At 42.2% G+C, this 19704-nt stretch overlaps 1 protein-coding gene across 1 annotated transcript; it reads right to left on the bottom strand.

The window, feature by feature from the left end:
- Window positions 1-8360: 8360 nt before the first annotated feature.
- TAS1R2 (taste 1 receptor member 2) lies at window positions 8361-17908 on the bottom strand. The gene is made up of 6 exons (XM_074216784.1): window positions 17658-17908; window positions 16304-16604; window positions 15149-15922; window positions 12150-12362; window positions 11244-11364; window positions 8361-9289 (listed from the first exon to the last, which is right to left on the bottom strand). The coding sequence occupies exons 1-6, from the start codon at window positions 17906-17908 to the stop codon at window positions 8361-8363; spliced, it is 2589 nt and encodes an 862-aa protein (XP_074072885.1).
- Between the last annotated feature and the right edge of the window lie 1796 nt (window positions 17909-19704).

Here is a 19704-nt window from a genome sequence, read left to right as displayed (position 1 = left end):
CTATAGAAAAAAATAGTAAGCCATTGCAATGTATTTGCCAAGAAAACCCCAAATGTCATGGAGAGTCAGACACAACTGAAAAACAATACAACAGCAAATGGAAAGAAGGGAACATATTCGAGAGATATTATGGAGGTTGAAATTATATGATTTGACAACTGATTAAACATGTAGAATAAGTGAGAATGAGGAATGAAAGATATCACCAAGGTTTCACCCTAGAAAGAGAAAAGAAAAATTTAGAAAAAGGTTGAGTTTGAGAAAGATCGTGAGTTCGGGCATGTTGCTTTTGAGATGCCTTTGGAACATCCAGTTTGAAATGTTCAAAGGGAGGTTCATGATTCAGAGCTGAAGAGAAGGTGGTTTTGAGCAAATAGAGCTGAGAATCATCTGCAGGGAGATGGCAATTGATTCCACGGAGACTGACAAGATCACCAGTGAAAGAATGCAAAGAAAAAATACAAGAGGGTCCAGGAGAGAGCTCCGAACAGGCTCCTACTTGTCCTTCCTCTGAAGTATTTGAAAGCAGCTCTCACCAAATTAAGGATGCATGTCAACTTATGCCTGGCAAATACTATCAGACTTGAATAATGTATTGGTTAAACAGCTTTTCCCCTTTTTTAACTCTTTGTTAAAAGAAATGCCTTGCTGGGGAAGAGGAGAGGGAAGGAATGTATTTGGAAATGAAAATCATGTGAAAAAGAGATATCAATGAAATTATGAAATTAAAAATTGCTTTAAGGATTACAAAATACTTACTTTCACAATCCTGTTTGTCAGAGAGTATCATTATTTCCATTTTACAGGAGAAGAATCCAAGCCTCTTAGGGGTGGGGGGTGGGGCGAATGGTTTGCCTGTGATCTCCCAAATACTAAGTATCTAAGGCAAGATTAGAACCCAAGTCCCCTCTCTCTAAATATCAGTCCTATACCATGTTACCTGGGAAGAGGACTGTTCACCAGATTCCAGGATATTCCAATTGGAGTGTCCCCACAGAGCTTTTAGAAGGTAAGGAAAGAGGAAGTCCCAACTTGAACTATGGGGAATAACCTTATGGATCTTGTTACCACAAGATGGAGTCCAGGCCAAAAGCATAAATCAATTCAATAAGGGTTCAGAGAAATGCATGATGATGGATCTGTATTTTATTATTAAAGGAAGCTCAGCAGGTTTAGCCCACATCGCCATCTGGAATGCCTTGCCCCCATCTCTCCCTTCAGCTCCATCCTCCCAAGACCAACTCAGTTCCGATGTCCTTGGATATTGGTTTGAGAGTCAGAGGACTAGTATTCCCACTCTGCTTCAGATTACTATGTGACCTTGGACAATTCATTTCCCCCTCTCTTCACCTCAATTCCTTTTCTATATAATAAGATTAGGGACTCTGAGAGCCCTTCCAACTCTTAATCTATGACCCTACATTGGCCCCTTCAAGGCTAGGGAGCTAATAGGAAGTGTAATTTTTCCCAGCTGGCAGTAAGCACTGAAAGATGATGAGAGGCAGAAGTTATGAAGGATTGGGGAGGAGGGAGGAGCCTGAGAATTTTGGGGCTCCACTGAGAAGGGAGGATGAGACTGCAGATGAAGGACAAGTGAAGGACAATGCTGCCCCAAACAGTCCATACAAGAATCAACAGCCTTCTCTGGCTCATTGACCAGCTTAAGGAAGGAGCTGCCAGGAGAGAATTTTGTTGTTTCCCTGAATGTGATGGTTACAGACACCTGGTAAATTTATCCCTGCTCCACCTCCTCCCCTTCCCCTGTCTGCCATCATGCTTAGCTAGCTGGCAAGCTTGTGTGTGTATATGATGAATTTTATCTCCAGATAAAGATGAGCTGATCTTCATAATATTCTGATTTTTTTTCTTTAAAGGAGTTGACCGTGCAATTAGGAAAGGACAAAAGAGACCCTGTGACCTCCTAGATTTAACTCCAAATCTATAGGAAAATTTTCTCTATCTCTGTGTCTCTCTCACACACACCCCTTTTTCTTTGTCTTTCAATAGAAAGGGAACCTTCATTATTTTCCTATGTCTCATCACCTCCCTGGGCTTGGCACATTTTTGTTTAGTCATTTCAGTCAATTCAGATTCTTTGTGACTCCATTTGAGGTTCTCTTGGTAAAGTTGCTGGAATGGTTTGCTATTTTCTTCTCCAGCTCATTTTACAAATGAGGAAACTGAGGCAAACAGGGTAAGGTGACTTGCCCAGGGTCATACAGTTGGTACATGTCTGAGGCTAGATTTGAACTCATGAAGATAAATCTTCCTGATTCCAAGCCCATCTCCCATGTCTCTTTTCACTGTACCACCTATCTAGTAAGAGTCTAAAAATGTTTGTTGAGTAACTAACTGACTGGGCATCCATTTCTTTATCTTTAAATAGAAGGAAGTAGCCTAGATGATCTCTGAGGTCATTTTTCATCTCTAGCTTTTTCCTTAAGATACAAATGTGAACTTGGGATCCATTAAATGGACCATAGATGCCCAGAATGAGGATGAGGTAGAACCTCTGTTCCCTGCCTCATTGGACTTATTTGTAACATCATGCTCCACTCTGGGTACCACAGTTTAATGACATTGATAAGCTAGCAACATTAAAAGGAGAGCACTGGCATGATGAAGGACCTTGTGCCTATGTCATATGAGGATTAGCTAAAGGAACTGAATGTATTGGTCCAGTGGACAGAGCACTAGACCTGGAGTCAGAAAGATCTGAGTTTAAATCCAGCTTTAGATACTTATTAGCTGGGTGACCCTGGATAAATCATTTAACCCAGTTTGCCTCAGTTTCTGAATCTGAAAAATGAACTGGAGAAAGAAATGACAAATTACTCCACTATCTTTGCCAAGAAAATTCCAAATGAGGTTACAAAAGGTCAGGTATGACTACACACACACACACACACACACACACACACACACGCAAAACTTGGAGAAGACTCATGGGGGATGTGGTACCTGTCTTCACATCAAGCAGGCCACCAATCGCATTTATAGAGTGCCTACCTTATGCCAGTCATTATGCTAAGCATGGTGGATACAAAGAAAAGCAAACAATAATTCTAAAGAAATTTACAGTCAAATGGAAGAAATAATATTTTGAAAACAATGATGTATAAGCAAGCAATGGATGCAGGTCCTAAATGGAAGAAGCAAAGATTAAGGAGGCCTGGAAAGGGCTCAGGCAGCAGATGATTCTTTAGCTGAAATGTGCAGAAATCCAGGGAGGCCAAGAGGCAGAGATGAGGAGGCAAAGAACAGAGATGAGGACAGTCAGAAAATGCTTGGTTGACATGCTTTGAGGAGCATCTAGGAGGCCAATGTCACTGGATCAGAGTATGTGAAAGGGAAGTAAAGTACAAGAAGACTGGAGAGGAGACAGCTTGGTGGCACAGTAGATAGAGCACTTGGCCTAGAATCAGGAAGACCTGAGTTCAAATCCCAGCCTCAGACTTAATAATCACCCATGTGACTTGGATAAGTCACTTGATCCCATTGCCTTGCAAAAAAAAGAAGGGGAAAAAAAGCTGAAATTTCAACCTGAGTCATCTGGCTCCAAATCCAGAGAATGTCCTTACCAACATGCTCATACGGAAACTCCTGCTCCCTCTTCTTCACTTAGATGTTTCCTACAAAGACTGGACTTCCATTTTAGATTCCAGCAACATTATCCTTGAAAATTCAAGAGGACAATGATTGTGGGTAAGAAATACAAGCAAATGGAAAAGGAAACCAGCCCTTCACCCCAAACTGCATCACTTAGCTCTTGGGGGTAATCTTTGAGAAGAATACCTTGGAAAGCTATTCTTTTAAAGACATCTCCTTTTAACTTCCTGCACCCAGTATGGGGGGCAAGGGCTTCCCCTTTAGGATAAACTGTAGACAGTAAGTTAGTGATTTTTTATCTTTATTGTTATTGTCAAGTCATGATTATTTTGTTATCATCATTAATATTCTTCATTCTTTTCTCTGTTTATTCAAAAGAAGATAGATCACAGGCCCAAGTTGCTATCCTATCATTCTTATATGTTTCATGTTTGGCAAACCATTTGCAAGTAGATAAAATGTATTATTTAATAATTATTATTTACACCACATAATTCTGCCAAAGACTATTTTGTGATCTTGGGTAAATAGTTTTGCCTTCACCTTGGACTCTACTTCTTCCTCTGCATATTAGGGATGTAATAATCCAACTACCAACTTTGAATTCATAAGATGGAAGGGACAAGCTTAGAGAGCAGCTGTACTAAAAAAGATCTGAGAATTTTTGTGCCCTTACAGGTTCCCTTGGCATAGATGTCAAGAATGGGAAGGTGATGGTTCCATTCTACTCTGCCCTTGTCAGATTTTGAAGCATTGTGTGCCATTCTAAATGTCACAGCTTACAAAGGTCATTGATAAACTAGATAATGTCCAGAGAAGGGTTGCCAAAAGGGTCATATAAGCATCAACTGAAGGAGTTCAAGATATTTAACTTAGGAAAGAGGAGAGTCCAGGGAAATATTGTAGCTCTGTTCAGATCTTTAAAAGGTTGCCATGTGGGCCTGGAAGGGCTGCACTGGGAGCAATGGGTGCAAGTTGCTAAGAGGTCACAGTATATGTGATGAAAGGAAAATTTTCTTCATCTTTAGAGCTGTCTAACAGGTAAGGGGACTAAGAATTTGTATAGTACCTACTCCATTTCAACCTCTAGGCTAAATACTTTATAAATTTCTCCTTTGATCCTCACAGCACCCTTCAGAGGGAGGTGCTATTATTATCCCCATTTTACAGTTGAGCAAACTGAGGCAGGCAGAGGTTAAGTGATTTGCCCAGCCTCAGGGCTCTATCCACTTTGCCACCTCTCTGCCTTGAGAGGTGGTGAACTCCCCTTCCTAAGAGATGTCCAAGCAGAGGCTGGATGACATCATAATAGGAATTCTTTTTAAAGTATGGTTGAACTAGATGATCCCTAAGTTCCCTTCCAACTTTCAGTATATACCTCACAGGCTTGTTTTGGGGACCAAGATGAGATAAAGTTTGTAAAAATTCTTTGTTAACTATAACTAACTCTACAAATATGAGCTGTTTTGATTTTTTAATTGTTCCTCTAGTGTCCTCTATTGATGCTTCACTGGGCTATGGATGCCATCCTGGCCTCTCAAAAGCTATACCATTGGGTCACAAGATCTAGGTTGAACTTTGCTCACCTGGATAGAGTTTCTGGACCTGGCACCATTTTCACAAAGCACAGAGAACCTCTTTCTCAGGAGGCTGGTTAAAGAGTGATGACTTCTTTGACCACAGCAATTTTTATGCATGGTCTTTCTTCATTAGAGTATAAGCTCCTTGAGGCTAGGGATTGGGTTTTTTCCTGACTTTTTTACCTCTAGCACCTCTTTTCAGTTCCCTTTTATATTTGTCTTCCCCAGTTAGAGTGTAAGCTCCTTGAAGGCAGAGACTATCTTTCCTATATATTTTTATTCCTAGCCCTTAATATAGTCCCTGGAATACATTAAGTGTTTATTAAATGCTTGTGGTCTTGACTTTATAAGGCTTCTGTCACCAAGATGTATGGAGAGGGATTTGTGTATGAAGAAGGATTTGCAATCTGAAGAAAGGGAACTTACAATCTTGAAATCACAAATACTTGAAGTATTCCACATAATGATTCACTATTGACCCTATATTAATTATGGTTGTTGCCATTGCTGCTATTCCTAAGTGTCTTTTTGTCACAGGCCAGAGCCCACAGGAATGACCTATGCCCATCATCAGCAAGAATATACCCAGAAAATGCCTCCTCATCTCAATGTTAGTCCAAGTCAGGAAAGATAAAAATCTGGTGTCAAAAGAAACTTGTTCCATCCAATTGAAGTCTTCTGGATTACCTAATTTCTACTCCCATGGTTTCTTTTAGCCAATATAACTAAGAATTGCCTCAATGGGACACCCCTTCTCTCCCTCTATGGTTTCTATGTCTCTCTGAGAGTCACAGCTCTTAAGAAAGATAACCACAAGGCCAGTTCTCAGAATTTCTTCTGGCATTAGACTCCCAGGAGGAGAAGACTTAGGGAGAAGAATGAAGGTGATCCAAAGGAAGGAGAGGGGCAAAAATAAGAGTTACATAAGAATCAGCATATCATCTATTCATATATATTCCTTAGGTCAGTTAACTACCCTCAGCCTCTGAAAAAAACAAAAGAAAAGAAAAATTCATTTTTATAATAGCAAGTGAGACTCAGCTAGACTTAAGAAGCAATGTCCTAACTTCTATTCTACCTATAAGGAGATTCCCTTCCCATGGAAACACTTGGTTACAATAATCAAGTTCCTTTTAAGCCTTAGGAACAATTTAATGATACCTAAAGTCCACTTAATTCCTCCTATTTGCCTCTAGGAAGTTTCATTTCAATGGAAAAAACCTGAGCTCAGTTGTAACTGCTCTGAACCCAAGTTAGGAAAATTTCTATGACCTAGGCTAAAGGTTGGGTTCTCTGTCAAATCCTGTATCTGTATCTATCTTTATTTATCCCTTGATCTCTTTGTGGTTGAGGTAAAATTTAGTTTACTTGAAATGTATGAGTAACGAAACAGCAAATAATATTATAGTGTCTGAATATAAACAGGAATTGAAAAGTCACATTAAAGAAAAAGTTGATCTCTCCTTGGGATTTCCCTTAACCTGAATAGTCCTGAGACAACTCTTCATCTCCTTGCTATCTCTCTTCTCTGCCACATCTCTGTCCCAATTTTATTCCATTTGCCTCAAATCCAGACTCTCTCTTTTCCACCCTTCCATCCTGAGATAGTTTCCCCCTTTGATACAAATTACTTCAGGCATGACCCATTTTTCTTACTGACTGGCTTTGATGAATTCAAAGAGGTATGTATACAGGCCCTGTTCACATCTGGTGTGATACAATCAAGACCCTAGTCAAAGTACCAAGCCAAGTGGGGTGGTTTGGATCCCACCTTTACCCAAGGAGATCTTGTCCAACAAGATAAACAAGCCAATTGGACAAGCACTTATTATATAATATCCAAGGCACTCTTCAGAGAAAAGAAGGCAAGACTTCCACCCTCCAGAAGCTGGGAAAGAAGACAACAAGCAAGTGACAGAAGAGCACTCTGAAGCATCCCCACTTTTATAATATAACAGTAACAACCAGAGCATATATAAATTCTAGCATTTATAGAGCACTTTTATGTTTGGCAGTTGGTGGTACCTTATATCTATTATTACATTTGACCTTTTTTTTTTAACTACAGATAGGGCTGTCCTGGAATCTGTTCCCACTGCCATGAGAGAGTTGATAGTTAAATTTTCAATGTGACCATTGACATCTCAGCAAGCTACAAAGCAAGTCTGAATGATTGTTTTATTGATAGTCTAAATTTAATATGATGGGGAAAATGTTAATAGCATAGATTAAAGTTTAAAAGGATGTGGTGGGGCAGCTAGGTGGCGCAGTGGATAGAGCACGGGCCCTGGAGTCAGGAGTACCTGAGTTCAAATCCAGTCTCAGACACTTAATAATTACCTAGCTGTGTGGCCTTGGGCAAGACACTTAACCCCATTGCCTTGCAAAAAAAAAAGTAAAAAAAAAAGGATGTGGTTGTGCACATTTTTTTCAGGGAGTCAGTTGTTAGACATTTATCAGCATACCCTTAATTACAGTATACAATTGGAAGCCTTGCTGAAAAGCAGAAGTGAAAGATTCCCCACCTGTAAAAGCTGAAAGTTGAATTAGCCAGTCTCTAAGGTCCTTTAATCCTTAGATCCTTTAAAGCCTATGACTAGACCATTTAAAGGGCATCACAAATTTGGCTAAAATGAGCTCTTCACTGCCCATCTTCATCACCTGTAGTCAGCAGAACATATTCAAGGAAAGGCTGACTCAAGTTTTGGAGCCCAAAGGGGCCCAGAGTCATTGGACTTCGTCTATAAGAACAGAACTCTATGACACCTTGATGACTATAGATCATGGATAACCATAATCCTTTCTATGATATCCTTGGCCAACCAGTCTCCAGTGATAGGGAACTCATTAGCACCAGAATCAATCTATAATTGGAATGACAATTCCCCAAAAACTAATTGAGAAAAGAGGAGCATTAGTGTTTTTAAGTCAGTATAAGAAGATCAATTCTGATGAAATTTAAGTAGGGAAAATTAGGAACTGTTTCTAGGTCTACGAATCAAAAGAAGATGAAAAAATGAGGTGATTACTGTCCATCAAGGAAAACTTCCTGGAGCACATAAGCCTTGAGCACAGTAAATCTTGTGTCCTTAAACTCTTCCAAATTATTCAAATGTCAAGGGATTTCCTAACCCCTCTCCCCATGTCTCCCACTTACCCACCCAGCCCAGACTAATCCTTCCTCATGGTATAGCCCTGGATCACATCGTTAAAATAGGCCAATGTGTTACGTTCAGGGTAGAAAAGAATCATGTAACACTTGGGGCCAAAATAGCCCACGCTGATGCAAAGCAAGTTGACCACTGTGACGAACACATCAAAGGTGGTGACCAGAACTCCCTGATAGACAGACATGAAGGTGCAGAGGAAGACAGAAGAGATGAAGTAGAAGGTCATACTGAGTGTGATGAACTTGGCTTCATTGTAATTAGTTGGCAGTTCCTTGCCCATATAGGAAAAACTAAAGCCAAAAATGGAGAGGATAAGATCCAGACTAGTGTTGAACAACAGGCCTTTGCTATAATTGGCACTGCAGATGATAATCATTATCTGGGGATCAGCAGGGTCATATTGGATGAAGGGATTGATGGGTTTAACCATAATATTGGCAGTCACAATGACCACCTTGAGCAAAGTGATCAGCACCACAAAGATATATGTTCCATTGTACTTGACCCAGTAGCTATAGGCACGAGGCAGCCGATGAGCCATCTTGAAAATGCAGACAATCTGGAAGGATCGGACGGTAATGCAGGCAATGCATACTGTAAAGCACAGGGTGAAGAGGGTCTGGCGGCAGAGGCAGCTGAAGAAAGTGGGCCGCCCTATGTACATGGGCACCATGGCATAGGCCACTAGTAAAGGCATCAGCATGAGGAAGCACATTTGGCCCCCTGCAGAACGCACCATAGGTGTCTCGAAGTGTGTCCAGAAGATGATGAGGGTGGCTAGGGTACTGATGAAGCCTAGGAAGGCAAAGATGGTAACAACAATGGCAGGTGGCTCTTTCCACTCCAGGAATTCCAGGTGCCTCTTGAAGCACTGAATATCTCCTTCTTTGGACCACTCATATTGGGGGCAGGACTGGCATTCAAAGTCTTCTGCAATGATCCAGGTTGAAAGATAAGAGATAGAATAAAGAATTACCCTCTTCTCAAAGACAGCCGATTGGGTAGTGACTGAGAGGTCAGATCATCCTCCAGATCCTCATCACCTCATATACTTGGATCAATGCCATAGCCTTTTTACCTGGTAATTATACTTTTGTTTCTGCCTCTCCAATTCCTCTTGACATAGTCATCTTATAAATCACAATCTTTAGCTATCATGGCTCCCTGTTACTTTAGGACCAAACTCTTCTACCAGGGATTCAAAGCCCTTGTCACCTATCATTCCTTCCTTTCTCCCCAATGTCTACCCTTCAGGACTATTTCCTCACCAAACACACACACACACACACACACACACAACACACAGAGAGAGAGAGAGAAAGAGAGAGAGAGAGAGAGAGAGAAAGAGAGAGAGAGACTCCTTTTGCGCATGTTGCTTGTTCCATCCTACCTCTTCCGGGAAAACTTTCTAAAACCCACAATGAACTCTCCTTTCTCTAATTTCCTAAACTAATCATGTCTGAGTGAAAACATATACCTAGTCTGAAAGGCAGTACATTATAAAGTGGAAGGAGGGCAACTTTATGAGAAGTGGACTTAATTCCTTTGATATTTACTCACCATAGGTCCTTTTGACCTCTCTGGGACTTAGTTTCCTCATCTGTAAAATGGAACTATTACTCTATGCACTACCTATTTCATAGGGCAGTTGTGAAGAAAGTATCATGGAAACCATAAATGGTTGTAGGAGAGGCTTTTCTTCATACCCCACAATTGTTTGTTCTTTGAGTTTCCATTTTTGCCCATGTAAAATGAGGATGGTCTGCCAAGTTGACATACTATTTCATATATTTATGGTAAGGATGCCATGAGCTCTTAGAAAGGAAGAGGTCTAAATAACAAAAAATATGTTTTATTAGTGTTATTGTTATTACTATTATTATTATTATATCATGATCTCTGAACCTCAGTTTTTTCTGTATAATGGTCACAATAATGCTAGTATTCCCTACTTCACAGTGTCATTATGCAGAAAAGTGCCTAGGAAACTAGAAAGTTTAGATCAACGTGATTGTTGTCTTCCACAAGAAGGACTGGAGGGTCAGCTAAAGAAGGAGTTTGGACAAATTCCCATTGCCTTCTGGGTTGACCTCCCCGTCATGATACTCATCATTTTAAAGATGTTAAAATTGAAGAAGAAAAAGGATGTTGGGGGGAGGGATCACTTCTCTAGGCATACCAAAATGTCATGGGGGACTGGAAATTGTCTTGGTGATACCAGCATCTTGTGAGCTCTGACCTGGGGAAAGCCACCTGGAAAATGGATTCCCCACTCCTAGAACTATACTGAAAGATGACAAAGAGGTCTTGCCTAGCTCTCTGGTTTTCTCTCCCCCATCGATGCCCTGCAATAGGAAATTGTGGAAAAGGTCAACCCAACCACATCCCTGCCAGGCATCTTTAGAGAGGGAGAGAGGCTGGTGTATTCATTCATATTAGGAGTCTTCTGCCTCCTGAAACTTCATTTGCCTGTATGTGAAAACAGCTTCAGGCCTTATCCCAACACCTGATGAATCTCCACACCCTCCCACCATAACAGGAACTGATCAGATGTGAGCTCCCTCCCAACATGGAGAGGCCTGCTCTATGGGTTCTAGGTTCTTTTCTTATTGGCAGGGGGGAATAGCAGTGGTAAGAAGGCTTGGTTGCAGGGCAGCTAGGTGGCATAGTGGATAAAGCACCGGCCTTGGAGTCAGGAGTACCTGGGTTCAAATCCGGTCTCAGATACTTAAAATGATTACCTAGCTGTGTGGCCTTGGACAAGCTACTTAACCCCATTGCCTTGCAAAAACCTAAAAGAAAAAAAGAAAAAAAAGAAGGCTTGGTTGCTATTCCCCTGTTCTTTAGCCCAGCTCTCTGGGAGCTGGTGCCTCTGGGGTCCCACCTGAGTGGTTGAGGTAGGTCCCAGCAGGACAGTTGATACAGTCAAAACAGCAAGTATGCAGCCCCACTGACTTCTTCCACTGACCCAGCTGACATCTCTTAGAGCAGACAGAGAAGGGAATCTAAAAGGGAAGAGAGACAGAAATCCTGAGCTTCTCTGTTCCCAGGCCAAGATCCTCCCCCCTCCATTACCACTACTACCAGCTGAGTTGAAATCTTCATTACCTGGATTATTGTGTGGGTCTTCTAGTTGGTTTCTCTGTCCCCGTCTCCCTTCTCCAACTGGTCCCTCACATGTCCATAAAAATAATCATTCAACTGTATACTTCTGACCACATCACTACCCTGCTCAAAAACTATCTAAGGTTCCCTATTGCCTAAAAGATGATTCAATCTACAGAGCACCTGGACAATCTTTCTTTGCTAGTCTTTATCTACATTCCGGTAAAATTGGACTGTTGGGTTTTTCCTAATTTCAACCTTCCCCCTTCTGTCTTTGTATTTCTCCCTCCTACCCAATGTCTCCGTCTCTCAACCTTCTTATCTCTGAAGGAAAAACCTGTTCCCCATAGATTCCTTCTTTTAGAATTTGTAATGAGACCTGGGCAGATTTCTTCACCTCTCTGTTTTCTCTTTTATAAAAAGAAGAGTTTTAGAGGCAGCTAGATGGTGCAGTGGATAGCGCACCATCCCTGGAGTCAGGAGTACCTGAGTTCAAATCCGGCCTCGGACACTTAATAATGACCTAGCTGTGTGGCCTTGGGCAAGCCACTTAATGTCATTTGCCTTGTAAAAACTACAAAAAACAAAAGTTTTGACTCAATTCTCTCCAAAGACTTTCTCACCTGTCTCTAAGTCCTATCCCTAGGTACCACCATCCTGACAGGTCAGCATCCCCAGAACTGACCGTATTATTGGGAGTGTTCCAGGAGATGTTGGTGGCCACGTTGCTCAGTTGCCTTTTGTCTGCATTGTAGAAGGCGATACTCTGGAAGGGGTTACGTTCGTTGTCCCATTGCCACTGAATGATCTCTAAGCCCATGGGTAAACCCCTGTTGTGGTCAAAGAAGATTCTGTGGCCCAATAGGGTGAAGTCCACTTTTTTAATTTCCTGGAGCAACTAAGCAAGGGACAAGGCAAGGGACAAAGATGGGGTCAGGGAGGACAAGGAAGGATGCCCCAGCGTTCCATCCCATCCCCTATATCCTAGGATCTGCATCCATCAATTAGTCAAAAATAATTTCTTCTTTGCTTATATGCCCCCTGCCACTGCCCTGTCACCCAAAACTCATAGAATGATGGAGATAAATACACACACACACACACACACACACACACACACACACACACACAAACACAGTACAAAGGAGAGGTAGAATATTACAATAGCAAGAACATAGGATTGGAAGGTCCTGGGCTTCAGATGTTTGAGAAGGAAAGAAGGGAAGGGACATCCTGGTCCTACTCCTCTTAGGCCAGGGTGGGTTTCAAGAAGATGGCTTTGGTTCTAATACCAAAAAGAGTTTGCTGACTAGGGCACTAGAATGGGTTGCCAACGGACACATAACTTTGGACTAGTCAATTCTCTTCTCTGGACCTCAGTTTCCCCATATACAGGGATTATAGTATAGTTCCCTAATTGGTTTGCCTACCTTCCTTCTCTTCCACAATGCTGCCAAACCAATATTCCCAAAATACAAATCTGATGTCACTTTTACCCTTCTAAAAAAATCTCTGATTCTATCTATTTTCCTTAGCTTGACATTGAAGGTCTTCCACAATCTAACCGACCTCCCTTCCCAGACTTGTTTTTATTGTTCTCCTTACATACCCTCTAGTGTCTAGTCCATTCAGACTAGCCTAATCGGGATCCCCTGTAGGTGGCTACCATCTCCTGATTTAGTATCTTTGCACATATGCACTTCCATATCTGCTATGCATTGCCTCCTGACCTCTACCTCATTCCCATCTCCCTTCGAAGTTTAGATTTGGAGATCCCTACCTGGGTGAGACTTTTCCTGATCCCTTCCATTATTAGCACACACACCCCCTTAAATTATTTAGTGTTGCTGTTCAATCACTTCAGTTATGTCCAACTATTCTGGATCTCTTGGGGTTTTCTTGGCAAAGATTCTGGAGTGGTTTGCCATTTCCTTCTCCAGCTCATTTTACAGATGAGAAAATTGACTTGCTCAGGATGACACAGCTAGTGAGTGAAGTCAAATTTGAACTCAGGTCTTTCTGACTCCAGGGCCAGCACTCTATACACTATGGTGCCACCTAGCTGGATGCTCATGCACATGTGGTAGGCTCATGAGAGGGAGAAAAATACAAATACACACATATACACATTCACAGTACAAACAAAAGAGAAGCAGAATATTACAATAGAAAGAACAAAGGTTTGGAAACCAAACTTTCTTAAGGCCAGCACCTGGTTTGTTTTTTCCTTAGTATTATCAGTGTCTAGAACAGTACCTTGTAAATAGTCGGTTCTAAGTGCTGATTGATTTATTGAAAGGCTCTAAGTTCTAGGAAACTCTGGCAACCTCTGTACCAGCCCCTGTTCCCAGAGCATGGGTTCAAAAGTAGCTATGGCATTAAACAACTCAAAGACAATGAACCCTATAAGCTAAAGCTGATCTTCACAAAAACCCTAGTGAGGTATTATCCCTATTTTACAATGAACTCTTTCATCCCATGTAGTTTCATTTATGATTTCTTGAAATAGAGCTCTGAAAAACCAGGTTTTGATAAAGCTCATTGGAATTCAAATGGAGCTACTGGACCATGCCTTAAACCCAAATCACTCTGACTGTCACTGACTGGACAATAACAGGTCCCAATCCAAGCCTCACTTGGTCATTGTTTGGGTTCTGATGGCTCAGAGGGAGTGAAAATAGTGATTGTTTCTGTTCTGGCCAGAAACCCTGAGAGTCTTCCCCTCCCAAATTGATTTTTTTTCTTTTGAGGTAAAACTAAGGCATCTTTTGCCACATTTCTCACCCAGCCATAAAACATTGAATGGTGTTTCCTCAGAAAAACTGAAACTTGGGCAAGATCTTAGCTTAAAAAGGACACTGTAGGGTGGCTAGGTGGCATAGTGGATAAAGCACCGGCCTTGGAGTCAGGAGTACCTGGGTTCAAATCCAGTCTCAGACACTTAATAATTACCTAGTTGTGTGGCCTTGGGCAAGCCACTTAACCCCATTTGCCTTGCAAAGAAAAAAAAGGACACTGTATCTGGAGCCATCTCCAGTCATCTTGACCTTTGTCTTGCCACTGGACTCTGATGACCCTGGAGGAGTGAGGCTGATGACTTTGCACAGCCCGGCCTCACTTAAATCCAATTCACTTGCAAGACAAGATATTACCTTCCTGATGCCATTGGTCCTCTTTGAGAAGGAAGGACAAATAACAATTTTATAGAGAGGGAAACTAAGGGAATAAAGAGTGATTTTCTTGGGGCCTCACAGTGTCTGAAGCAAAATTTAAATTCAGGTTTTCCTGACTCCAAATTCAACACTCCATCCCCTCCACAACTCATGGGTTAGACTTGTTGCTACCAGAAATAATAGCTACCGTTTATATAACTCTTTGAGATTTACAGAACACTTAAACAATATTGCCTCTTTTGATCCTCACAGCAACTATGTAGTATTTTTCCTATTTTACAGATGAGGAAATTGAGGTTACCAGAGATTAAGTGATTTGCCCAGGGTCACAGAACTCATGACCCTGATATCTCAAGCAGAATTTAAACACAAGACTTCATTTCTCCAAGTCCAGTACTCTATCAACTGGGTAACCTTATAGGATAAACATCTTGCTGCCAGGAAGTCAACCAATCATGGGTCAGTCTATCTCCCCCATCCCAAGCCAGGCTCTACTGGCAAATCAGCTCACCTTCCAAGGATACACCACATCCTTGGAGCAGGCAGTATCATTGCAACCAAGTAGGCTGTGCAGGGCATGGGCCACAGCATAGACAGCTGAGTAGACATTGAAGACCACACGCTCCCCAGAGAGGGTGAGGATGGTGCTGTAGGATTTCATAGCATCCAGGCAGACATCACATTCCTGGTTACAGGTAGGCTGTGTGCTGTTTGTGTTCATCACCGGTCTCTTGTCATGGATATGCTTGTCCCTGAAGTCACTGAAGCCAGGGATGTGGACACTCTGAGTGGTGATGCCCAGGAAGATGCCAGCCTGCTGGATATGGGAGATGTTATGGGTGATAGGATCAATGGACCAGGACTCCGAGGCAATCCACACAATGCCCGTGAGGTTCTGATGGATGACCTCCTCAAAGAAATTGTTGAGATTCAAGTCTAAAGACAGTACCACCACCACCTTGGCTGTACTATTCTTGATCTTTTCCACTAGGACTTCTATCCTTTTCTTCTCCTGGGGCATCATGGTCCCGTTGACCAAGGGGACAGGGAGCAACTCCTGGAAAGCGATACAGATCTCCCGATCCTCCAACTTCTCATTGAAGAGTTGGCTGTTCTCCCGGCCATAGTCATCACTACTTGCAATGATGATGACCCAGTTCCAGTGGAAGTGAGTCATGAGCAGAATCATGGCCTCCATCTGGTGCTCACCACTGGGGATGGTGCGGAATAAAGCTGGGAAGAGACTGGAGTCCTGAAACCTGTCACTGGTGGCACTGTAGGTGATCTGGGAGGGTGGGGAAGACCTGCTGTCATCATTTTAATCGCCTTCATGGCAAAGCACATGATTTGTATCCGATATTATTCATAAAAGTAACAGAGAACCTTAGGAATTAAGAGGAAACATGGAGGCTGTGCAGTCCAACCCTCCCATTTAGCAGAGAAGGAAATAGAGACTAGGAGATATAAAGTGACTAATGAAGAAAGCTTCATAGATAGTTCAACCTAGCTCAACACTGATTTTACAGACAAGGAAATCAAGGTTCAGAAAGGTTAATTGACTTTCCCAGTGTCTTATAGCTAGCAAGTGTTTGAGGGTGGATTTGAATTCAGGACTTCCTGAATCCAGGTTCAATCCTGGCTGTACTAAGTAGGAAACATGACTCACCTGTGGAAGGAGGAAGAGGGAAAGGAGGTTACTGACAGTGGTAACAGATTCTGAGGTGTCAGGGCCAATGACAGCTACCACTCGGGGCTCATAGCTGCTATAGTCTTGCTGGATGGGCAGATTGAAGTTCTCCTTGGCCAGGAAGTAGAGGACTGGCTGGATATTGTTGGTGATATAACATACATCTACCATCTCATACCCCAGTAACAGTCCTGGCAGCAGGCTACTATCACTGTTGATCTCCTCCACAGCAAAGCGCATGGCTTGCATCAGATTGTAGCCCAGCACCCTTACTTCATAGCTAAGGGGCATACCAAGAGAGAGGTAGCGAGAGAGAGAGAGAGAGAGAGAGAGAGAGAGAGAGAGAGAGAGAGAGAGAGAGAGAGAGAGAGAGAAAGGAGATAGATTAATCCCATTCTTACTTTCTATCATAAAACCATAGCACAGCTTCTCTGGGAAACTCTGGCCTTTTTTTCAAATCAAACTCACTATTAAGATTCCAAATCTTATTTTCCTCGTCCCCATCTTCACTTCCACTATCCCCATTCTCACCTTCATCCTCAGTTCTATCATTACCATTCTTACTTCCCTCAACTCCCTCCTCACCTTCACCCTCACATCCACCATCCCTATCCTCATTTCCATCATCCCATCTTCACTTCCACCATCGCAATCCTCAACCTTGTCTTCACCCTCACTTCTACCATCCCTTTTCTTTCATCCCCATAATCATTCCCATTTTCATTTCCATTTCCACATCCCTATCCTATCTCCACTTTCACATCAACCCTAGATTCCACTTTCACTATTACCTTCATCATTCTCACCATCAATGACTCACACATCTTACCATCACCATCTTTTCTTTCATAATTCCCATTTTCACCATCATCATTCTCTCTACATTGGTCCCTACTTTTACCAGTTCCACCACCCTCACTGCTATCATGAGCCCGACTTTCAAAACTCTCCCCATCACCATTCACTATCACCATTCTGCCATCACTATTCCCACTACTAATATTTTTTTTAGGTTTTTGCAAGGCAAACGGGGTTAAGTGGCTTCCCCAAGGCCGCATAGCTAGGCAATTATTAAGTGTCTGAGACCAGATTTGAACCCAGGTACTCCTGACTCCAGGGCCAGTGCTTTATCCACTACACCACCTAGCCGCCCCTCCCATTATTAATATTAACACCATTGTCACTTTCACAACAGTCACTCACCATCACCAGGACACCCCCAAATGATTAATCACAATCATCTACCATCCCATCACTTCTCCTTTGATGCTCACAATACCTATCACCAATATTGCTATCATCAATTCAACCTGTCTTCCCATCATGCACTCACTCTTTGCACTGTGGCACCTGCATATAATTGAGATGAGCTGTGCCCTTCACATTGGCATGGAGGGTAAACAACCCCCCTAGGAGGTAATCCCCAGCCAGATGGAAGTCAGAACTCTCCTGGACCTCCACCGACATCAACAGAAGGAGGAAGAGCTTCCAAGATATGGTGGTCCCCATGGTTCTGTCCTGTTGTTCCTTGTTACCTTCTGTACCCAAAGGGGTCCAGGTGCCTCTGGCTGGCACCTGCCCCATCCTCTCTTTATTTGTACAACACCTACAAGGCCCATTTACATAGAATTATGGAGGAAAGGAAATAAGCAGGTGGGGCCTGAATAAGAAATGGAAACACATCTGGGATGCAGACACAAGGAATCTTCCAAGACCTGGAGCCACAGACCTGATTGTGCTGAGGATTTGGGGGAGGAAGCAATGGGAGAGGGGGGCAGCCTAGTCTTGATTTTGCAAATTTGTGTGTGTGTGTGTGTGTGTGTGTGTGTGTGTGTGTGTGTGTTTGTATATGTCTGGGAGAGAAAGGATCCAATAGACATGCATTCTGACTGGAATCTATTTTCCTTATTCCATACACTGTAAGAACCTAGAAAAGAGGGTGTCTGAGATGGGAGGGACCTTAGACCACAGATTGTGAGAAGTGGAAAGGCCCTGAGAACACAGAATATCAGAAGTGGGAGGGTTCTTAGAACCCAGAATGCTAGAGCTGGGCCATAGAATGTTAGAGCTAAGAGGGCTCTTAGAACACAGAATATTAGCTATGGGAGGGTCCTTAGAACATAGGATGTCAGAGCTGGGAGGGTCCTTCGAACACAATGTCGGAGCTGAGAGGACCTTAGAACACAGAATATCACATATGGGAGGGCCCTTAGAACAGAGGATGTCAATGCTGGGAGAAACTTTAGAAAACAGGATGTTGGCTTTGAGAAGGCCCCTAGAGATCATTTAGCTCAACATTATCATGATGGCAAGTGATTTTCCCCAAATGTCCTGGCACAGCTTCCTTGTCTTGATCTCATTGGTTCTCATTGAGATTCTAAATCTTCCCTGAATGAGTCCCAGTTACAAAAAAAATCAGTTTGGAAATGGCCAAAGAGGGAGTTATTAACTTCTCTTTTCCTCCTTCCTATTAGAGGGTAAAGCTCCTTGAAAGGAGACACAGGGTACTGATCCAACTATTTTGGAGAGCAATTTGGAACTATGCCCAAGGGACAATCAAACTGTGTATAGCCTTTGATCAAGAAAAAACCACTGCTAGATCTGTATCCCAAAGAAATTCAAAAAAAGGGAAAAGGACCTATTTGTTCAAAAATATTTATAGCATGGGGCAGCTAGGTGGTACAGTGGATAGAGCACTAGCCCTGGAAACAAGAGGACCTGAGTTCAAATTTGACCTCAGATACTTAATAAATACCTAGCTGTGTGACCTTGGACAAGTCATTTAACCCCACTGCCTTACAAATATATATATATATAGCAACTCTTTTTGTGATAGCAAAGAACTGGAATCAAAGGGATGCCCATCAACTGGGGAATGACTAAATAAGCTGTGGTATAGCATTGTGATGGAATGTGCACTCCTTCTGGGCTAATGTCTAGCCAGGTATAGGATTGACCTATAAGAAATGACAAGCAGGATGATCTCAGGAAAAATCTGGAAAGATTTACATAAACTGATGCATAGTGAAATGAACAGAACCAGTACATTGTATGCAGTAACAGCAAGATGTTCACTGAAGAACTGTGAATGGCTTGCCTATTCTCAGCAAAACAGTGATCTAAGTCTAAAACAATCCCAAAGGATTAATGATGATGATAGTAATCTGCCTTCAGAGAAAGAATCAATACTGACTGAATGCAGATGGAAACATGCTATTTTTCACTTTCATTTCTTCTTTTGAGTCTTCTTGTTCAAAATAAGTCATATGGAAATAAATGTTTTCTATAATTGCACATGCATTAACTTTTCAAGGAGGGGTTGGGGAGGAAGGGAGGGATAGAATTTGGAATTCAAAATTTTAAATAAAAAATGGGAGAAA

The sequence above is a fragment of the Macrotis lagotis genome, chromosome 1, assembly GCF_037893015.1.
Source record: "Macrotis lagotis isolate mMagLag1 chromosome 1, bilby.v1.9.chrom.fasta, whole genome shotgun sequence".
Lineage (NCBI taxonomy): Eukaryota > Metazoa > Chordata > Mammalia > Peramelemorphia > Peramelidae > Macrotis > Macrotis lagotis.
This window is presented reverse-complemented; position numbering and strand designations above follow the sequence as displayed.